The sequence below is a fragment of the Perca fluviatilis genome, unplaced genomic scaffold (genome assembly GCF_010015445.1).
Source record: "Perca fluviatilis unplaced genomic scaffold, GENO_Pfluv_1.0 PFLUV_unplaced_scaf_9, whole genome shotgun sequence".
NCBI lineage: Eukaryota > Metazoa > Chordata > Actinopteri > Perciformes > Percidae > Perca > Perca fluviatilis.
Window position 1 is genome coordinate 176,102 of NW_024375770.1, and position 8,928 is coordinate 185,029.

At 41.4% G+C, this 8,928-nt stretch overlaps 1 protein-coding gene across 1 annotated transcript in view; it reads left to right on the forward strand.

Moving 5' to 3' along the window:
* LOC120555351 (cGMP-dependent protein kinase 1-like) overlaps nucleotides 1-8,254 on the forward strand; it is a gene marked incomplete at its 3' end in the record, with an annotated part of 19,012 nt that extends 10,758 nt beyond the window's left edge. Inside the window, exons 2-3 of the mRNA XM_039794011.1 lie at nucleotides 1,572-3,356; nucleotides 8,088-8,254. Coding sequence (XP_039649945.1) covers nucleotides 3,052-3,356; nucleotides 8,088-8,254 — 472 coding nt within the window. The remainder of the gene's footprint in view (nucleotides 1-1,571; nucleotides 3,357-8,087) is intronic.
* Nucleotides 8,255-8,928: the final 674 nt, after the last annotated feature.

Consider the following 8,928-nt stretch of genomic DNA (forward strand, 5'->3'; position numbering starts at 1 on the left):
CATTCTGGAAGAAAACCTGATGGAGTCTGCAAAAGACCTGAGACTGGGACGGAGATTTGTCTTCCAACAAGACAATGATCCAAAACATAAAGCAAAATCTACAATGGAATGGTTCACAAATAAACATATCCAGGTGTTAGAATGGCCAAGTCAAAGTCCAGACCTGAATCCAATCGAGAATCTGTGGAAAGAACTGAAAACTGCTGTTCACAAACGCTCTCCATCCAACCTCACTGAGCTCGAGCTGTTTTGCAAGGAGGAATGGGCAAAAATGTCAGTCTCTCGATGTGCAAAACTGATAGAGACATACCCCAAGCAACTTACAGCTGTAATCGCAGCAAAAGGTGGCGCTACAAAGTATTAACTTAAGGGGGCTGAATAATTTTGCACGCCCAATATTTCAGTTTTTTATTTGTTTAAAAGGTTTGAAATATCCAATAAATTTCGTTCCACTTCATGATTGTGTCCCACTTGTTGTTGATTCTTCACAAAAAATTACAGTTTTATATCTTTATGTTTGAGGCCTGAAATGTGGCAAAAGGTCGAAAAGTTCAAGGGGGCCGAATACTTTCGCAAGGCACTGTATATATAAAACTATATATATAAAACTTTTAATATGTTGTAATTTGGTTAGGAATTATTAAAAATCGGCAAATAATCTCATAATTTGTGCTAAAATACTCTAAACATTTAGTTTTCAAAAACAATTTTAAAAAGCTGATCATGTCTATTTTTATATTTCTGCGCAAGTTCAGCAGACAGTGAGGTTCTTTATTATGTAAGCACATATAATGTATATAATATAACAGTATATTAGTCAGTCATTTATATTAGGTTAAACGGAAAAGATGTTAATATGTCATTTAGACACAAATACATATAAATAAATGACATGTTGATGTTTGAAAGTCTCAAGGTTTTGATATAAATGCAGATGTATAAATGTAATTTAAAAAAAAAGAAAATAGATTTTCTAATATGTCACCTGTCAATCCAGAAGGGAATATCCTGGAGCCTATTTCACCGTCAATACTGCCGACCTTGTCTCTGCTGTAATCAGATCAGTATATATTTATGTTTATGGGAAACATCCATGTGTCCAGACAAGGCTAGCAGCAGCAGCAGCAGCAGCAGCACACACAACAGGAACGCCACGCTAACGCCACGCAGCCAGTGTGTAGCCGGCCTTAAGGCGCTGACACACCGAGCCGATAATCGGCCGTCTGACAGTCTGGCGAGGTCGGTGACTCGAGTCTGTTCGGTTCCACCCAACCGTCCCATTATTGCCCACCCACGACCTTTTCCTTAACATAACTGCGTCAAAAGTGACGCCAATAGTCCCGACCAAGCGCGTTTATTTAAAGCGCGTTATGTGACGCTAAAGGAGACTTTTAGCGTCAATAACAACGACAAAGACACCTGACCAAGCGTCTGTATTTTACGAGATGGGAGTGAGAACCTGTTGGAATATCTATATTATCTATATATATTATCTATGTACAGTATATATAATATCTGTTGGAATATATATATTCGTTTTTACTCACTTTGCTTTCAAATTTGTTTCTCAGAATCACATTTTCCCTCGAGATTGAAGGACGTAAGGAAGTAAGGAAGGAAGGAAGGAAGGAAGGAAGGAAGGAAGGAAGGAAGGAACGAAGGAAGGAACCCCGTCTTCCTCGTCTTGTTTTCCAGACTTTTTCCAGTTCCAGTTTCTTTTCGACATCATGTAAGATCACCTTATTTTCCTCGAAGACGGAGCGGATAACTTTAACTCAAAGAGACCATAAATATCTACAGAAACCAAAAAGATTTTAAGGATCCACTGTTTGAGGCAACCTGGGGATCCTTAAGGGTCCTCAAAAAAACTTTTGGATCCTGAAAGCAACACTGCAAATGGCTTAATAATGTAAAAAAAAAAAAACCTGGATGAGATTGGATTAGGGCCCAAAGGAACCCCAGAAGAACCTTTTGGAAGCTCTGACAACATCTGATGCAATCTAGGGACGGCTTGAAGACCTTGAAAATCGTAAGAGTTAAGTACTTTGAGGAAAATCCTGGAAATCTGAAGGACACCAGTGACTCTTAGTTACCCGAAGACTCTTATGGATCTCTTTTAAAGTATCTTAGACAGACTTTTAAGACCTTGAGGAAAATAGGGGGTCGCCTTGGGACCTTTAGTTACCCAGAAAGTACCTGAAGTATCTTTTTTACAAATCCTGAAAATCATCAAGACTCTGAAGACATCTGAGGAAATCTGGGGACAGCTAAAGACCTTGAAGATCCCAAGAATTAGGAATTAGGTCGCCTAAGGACCTTGAGTCACAAGCATAAAGTGAAGTACCTTTTACAAATCCTGGAAATCATCAAGACTCTGAAGATATCTGAGGAAATCTGGGGACAGCTAAAGACCTTGAAGATCCCACGAATTAGGAATTAGGTCACCTAAGGACCTTGAGGCACCCAACATAAAGTGAAGTACCTTTTACAAATCCTGGAAATCACTAAGGATTTCGGAAGGATATTTGGGCATGGCTAACCTTGACGATCCTAAGAGTTAAGTACATTTGAGGAACCTTATAGGTACCTTCGTGATCCAAAGGGAATCTGGGGACCACAGAGGAACCCTGGACACTTGAGAAGAAGTCTTTGGAGACTCCTGACATCCGGAGGAAACCAGGAACTCTACGGTACCCTAAGATCTTCTTTAAGGAATCCTAGAGGGACTTGGCCTTGGGACCTTTATTTACCCAGAAAGAAACTAAATTACATTTTTACAAATCCTGGAAATCATCAAGACTCTGACAACATCTGATGCAATCTAGGGACGGCTTGAAGATCTTGAAGATCCTAAGAGTTAAGTAATTTGAGGAAACTCTTCCGGGGACTCCTGGCAATCTGAAGGACACAGGAACTCTTAGTTACCTGAAGACTCTTATGGATCTCTTTTGAAGTATCTTAGAGAGACTTTTAAGACCCTGAGGAAAATAGGGGGTCGCCGTGGGACCTTTAGTTACCCAGAAAGAAACTAAAGTACCCCCTAGAGAGCCAATGGGTACCCTCCGAGACCTGCAGTACGCCCTGCAGGAAAAGATCGAGGAGTTGCGGCAGCGCGACACGCTGATAGACGAGCTGGAACTGGAGCTGGATCAGAAGGACGAGCTGATCCAGCGTCTGCAGAATGAGCTGGATAAGTACCGGTCCGTGCTGCGGCCCGCCACTGCCCAGCAGCAAGGCATCATCCTGCAGCCGGACCAGCACCGCAGCAAGCGGCACGCCATCTCCGCCGAGCCCACGGCCTGCGACATCACCGACCTCAGCCACGTCACGCTGGCCTTCCACCCAAAGAGCCCGCAGTAAGTCCACTTCGTGTGTCTGTTCTGTTGTGTTCATGTTTACGTGCATGTTTCAAACCAAAACGGAGGCAGAAAAGTTTCCAAATGTCTCGGTTTAGGGGCTCCGAACAGCTGCAGTAGCGTGGACGCGAAGGCTGTGAAAATTTACCAAAAAATACGTATGAATATTCGTTCTGAAAAAACATTGGTCCGAATTATATGGTTGCTGTCTGGTGACAACCTTGTTTGTCCATAACTGCTTTTTGTGGTGCATTTTCTGATATTTTTGCCATTTTTTTGCCACTTTTCTAGATGCTTTTAAGTAGTGGTGTCAACAATAATCGATTCGGCGATGCATCGCAATGCGGGGCATGCACGATTCAGCATCGATGCGGCAAAGTGCCATAATCGATTATGTCACTGTTTTATTTTCTGTCCTTGAGTGGGACAATAAAGTTGTGAAGTTTCAATTACTTCTGTATCAAAGATACAGCAGAGTGATAATACACACATAGCAGCCAATACAATCTGTCTATCTTACTGCTTGTATTGCCTCATGACTGATGATCGTTACCTGGTGAATCGTAATCGAATCGAATTGTGAGGGCAGTGCCAATGCACACCCCTACTTTTAAGACAAAATTGTTTGTGCGTTGTAGTTTTCAAAAGTCTCCGTTTGTGTCCGTCCAGACTGCAAAGCAACCCCGGAGTTTTTGAAACCAAAACGGGCTTTGGGGTTCGGAAACGCCGCAAAATTTGCCAAAAATGACATTCGAATGTATTCGAAATATCTATTTTTGCCCATTATGTCCATAAGAGGGCAAACCAAAACCACGTGAGACATAACTACTTGTGTACCCAAACTCCACCAGACTCCATGTAAATAATCAGTAATTTTATCATCGTATAATACACTTCATTCAAAGTGGACAGAAACTAAATAAAACTGCCACAAGCCATCCTGGTTCATCTTTCCACTGTTCCAACAATCACCACTCTGGTTTGGTTGAAATAAACCCTTAATTCACCCATTTACATGTGGAGATATGCTGTCTCTATACACGCTAAAAGTCCTGATTATTTACATGGAGTCTGGTGGAGATATGCTGGCTCTATACACGCTAAAAGTCCTGATTATTTACATGGAGTCTGGTGGAGATATGCTGGCTCTATACACGCTAAAAGTCCTGATTATTTACATGGAGTCTGGTGGAGATATGCTGGCTCTATACACGCTAAAAGTCCTGATTATTTACATGGAGTCTGGTGGAGATATGCTGGCTCTATACACGCTAAAAGTCCTGATTATTTACATGGAGTCTGGTGGAGTTTGGTGATGGTGATTTCGTGGCTGTTTCATGTTAAACTAAAAGGATCTTACTCTTTAACTAAAAGGTCTATCTCTGTAGGGATCCATCCCATAATGTTGTCAGACACTTAGAATAATAATCTGGCTCTAGGAGATGTTCTGTGGGTCTGTTCTCATGGAGATGTCTGAACCCAGCTGGAGTCAAAGTCTCGTTAGAAGCCAGCAGACGAGTGCTGCAGACCTCCAGGCAGATTACATCTTACTAAAATTTTTCCCTGCTGAGCAAAACGCTCCCATCAGTCCACACAGCACAGGTGGAGGAGACATTAACATCCTGTAACAGTGAATATATATAGATATAGATATATATCTCACTTCTGTCCATCACATGGTTTCACATAGTTCTCCCTGAGATTTCTACCTCTGCTCAATGTTAGACATTTTCATCGCTGTTATGACGCTTCTGATAATTCTTTGCAGTTGTTTTGGGACGTTTTTTAAGAAGTTTTTTGACACTTTTTTAAATGTTTTTTACCAATTATTTTTGCTGCTTTCTTGCTGCATTTTTGCCGATATTTTGCAGATATTTTTTGTATCTTTAAGCCGTATCTAGACACTTCACGTAGATGCGAAACGTTTTAAAAAATCGTCAAAAAACTAGCGAAAAAAATGTCAAAAGCGTAAAAGGAAAACGATATATTAAAAAAAACAAAAAACTTGTTGATGAAAGCCTAAAACAAGTAAAATAACGAAATAACATGTCATCAAAGTAATTTGTTTTGGAAAGTGTAAAAAAAACACTTAAAAAACAAAAAAGTCAAAAAAGTGTGTGTGTGTGTATATGTGTGTGTGTGTGTGTCTGTGTGTGTGTGTCTGTGTATGTGTGTGTCTGTGTATGTGTGTGTATATGTGTGTTTGTGTGTGTGTATATGTGTGTGTGTGTGTGTGTATATATATGTGTGTGTGTGTCTCTTTGTGTGTGTCTGTGTGTGTGTGTGTGTGTGTGTCTTTGTGTCTGTGTCTGTGTGTATGTGTATGTGTGTGTATCTGTGTGTGTGTCTCTGTGTGTGTGTGTCTCTTTGTGTGTGTCTGTGTATGTGTGTGTGTGTCTTTGTGTCTGTGTGTGTGTGTATATGTATGTGTATATGTATGTATGTGTGTGTATCTGTGTGTGTGTCTCTGTGTGTGTGTGTCTGTGTGTGTGTGTGTGTATATGTATGTGTGTGTGTGTATCTGTGTGTGTGTCTCTGTGTGTGTGTGTCTGTGTGTGTGTGTGTGTATCTGTGTGTGTGTCTCTGTGTGTGTGTGTGTGTGTGTGTGTGTGTGTGTCTCTCTGTGTCTGTGTGTGTCTCTCTATCTGTCTCTGTGTGTGTGTGTGTGTGTGTCTGTGTGTGTGTGTGTGTGTGTGTGTGTGTGTGTGTGTGTGTCTCTGTGTGTGTGTGTGTGTGAGGAGGAGGTGGATGCAGAGATACTTCTGCAGTCATAGCAACCAAATATCAGACAAAGATGTTGGAAAATTGTAAAAATGTAGATTAGCAATGAATAAAATTACCTCTACAACAATCAACAGAGGACCTTCACCCAGGAGACCAGGGATCGCTCCCACATGTCACATAAACTTACCTTTCAGTAGCCCACCCACCCTCTTTTTCCTAAAACGAATACGCCACTGTTTGTTGAAATAGACCACATGTGTCAAACTCAAGGCCCGGGGGCCAAATCTGGCCCCTTGCAGATTTTGATCCGGCCCGTATATCAATTTAGGTTCACAATAAATTCAGGCCCACCTAGTTTATTGTCGCTTTTTCCAAAGATTTTGGTGCTTTTTCTGGCGATTTATGCGTATTTCTTCAATTATTTAGGCACTTTGTTTTAACGTTTTGCCACTTTCATGGAAGTTTTTTGGCGCTTTCTGATGTTTTTGTCACTTTTTCAGACAATTTTTATGCTTTTTTTCAGCCTTTTTTCAACTTTTTTGGCGCTTTTTTGACATTTAGAATAATAATCTGGCCCAAAATATAAGTGAGAAGACGACAGTATATGAGACAGGCAATAATACAGTCAACATATTTGATTTTTTTTTTCTCTTAAATAAAAGCATGTGAATAATAATCTCCATGTCTGGCCCTTGATGTGATTCTCATTTTCCAGTGTGGCCTTCTGGGAAACTGAGTTTGACCCCCCTGAAATAGTGCTTATCACGGTCCACCCTGGCTGTAGATAGGTGGGCCAACGCATTTTGTGTCTCAGTGTCTCAGTGCAAGTAATTAGGTTGTTTTTTTTGGCTTTTGTTGGCTCACTTTTACTCACAACATGCTAACCGGCAACATAGGATTCCATTCACTACGCTAAGCTAACTAGCGGTGGACTTCTAGGACATGCACCTGACCTATCTACAGAGTGACTGACTGACATGACAGATTTGATTTATCTCGTTTATGTCACGTGATGGGAGTGAGAATGAGTTGGACTTTACTCACCTTCCTTTCCTCCAGAGTCTCATTTACACGCAGATATTAAAGGTGCCCTATGAGGTCCTGATATTAAAGGTGCCCTATGAGGTCCTGATATTAAAGGTGCCCTATGAGGTCCTGATATTAAAGGTGCCCTATGAGGTCCTGATATTAAAGGTGCCCTATGAGTTCCTGATATTAAAGGTTCCCTATGAGGTCCTGATATTAAAGGTACCCTATGAGGTCCTGATATGAAAGGTGCCCTATGAGGTCCTGATATGAAAGGTGCCCTATGAGGTCCTGATATTAAAGGTGCCCTATGAGGTCCTGATATGAAAGGTGCCCTATGAGGTCCTGATATTAAAGGTGCCCTATGAGGTCCTGATATTAAAGGTGCCCTATGAGGTCCTGATATGAAAGGTGCCCTATGAGGTCCTGATATTAAAGGTGCCCTATGAGGTCCTGATATTAAAGGTGCCCTATGAGGTCCTGATATGAAAGGTGCCCTATGAGGTCCTGATATGAAAGGTGCCCTATGAGTTCCTGATATTAAAGGTGCCCTATGAGGTCCTGATATTAAAGGTGCCCTATGAGGTCCTGATATTAAAGGTGCCCTATGAGGTCCTGATATTAAAGGTGCCCTATGAGGTCCTGATATTAAAGGTGCCCTATGAGGTCCTGATATGAAAGGTGCCCTATGAGTTCCTGATATTAAAGGTGCCCTATGAGTTCCTGATATTAAAGGTGCCCTATGAGGTCCTGATATGAAAGGTGCCCTATGAGGTCCTGATATGAAAGGTGCCCTATGAGTTCCTGATATTAAAGGTGCCCTATGAGTTCCTGATATTAAAGGTTCCCTTATGTATGACGTCACTTCTGTTGACGTTCCAGGTAAATTTAAAAAAGCAAAAGTTGCACGGTCTGACCCCCCTCCTCTCTACCCCCCCTCCCTCCCCCCTCTAACCCTCCACACACACCACCCTCCCCCAGGTCAAAGGAGCTGATCAAGGCGGCCATCTTGGACAACGACTTCATGAAGAACCTGGAGCTGTCTCAGATCCAGGAGGTGGTGGACTGCATGTACCCGGTGCATTATGGGATGGACGCCTGCATCATCGCCGAGGGCGACGTGGGCTCGCTGGTCTACGTCATGGAAGGTAACCAATCAGAAAGAGTCTTTCAACTACACAACTACACAACCAATCAGAAAGAGTCTTTCAACTACACAACTACACAACCAATCAGAAAGAGTCTTTCAACTACACAACTACACAACCAATCAGAAAGAGTCTTTCAACTACACAACTACACAACAACACAACTACACAACAACACAATTACACAATTACACAACTACACAACAACACAACTACACAACAACACAATTACACAATTACACAACTACACAACCAATCAGAAAGAGTCTTTCAACTACACAACTACACAACCAATCAGAAACAGTCTTTCAACTACACAACTACACAACCAATCAGAAAGAGTCTTTCAACTACACAACTACACAGCCAATCAGAAACAGTCTTTCAACTACACAACTACACAACCAATCAGAAAGAGTCTTTCAACTACACAACTACACAACCAATCAGAAAGAGTCTTTCAACTACACAACTACACAACAACACAACTACACAACAACACAATTACACAATTACACAACTACACAACAACACAACTACACAACAACACAATTACACAATTACACAACTACACAACAACACAACTACACAACTACACAACTACACGACTACACAACTACACAACAACACAACTACACAACAACACAACAACACAACTACACAACTACACAACA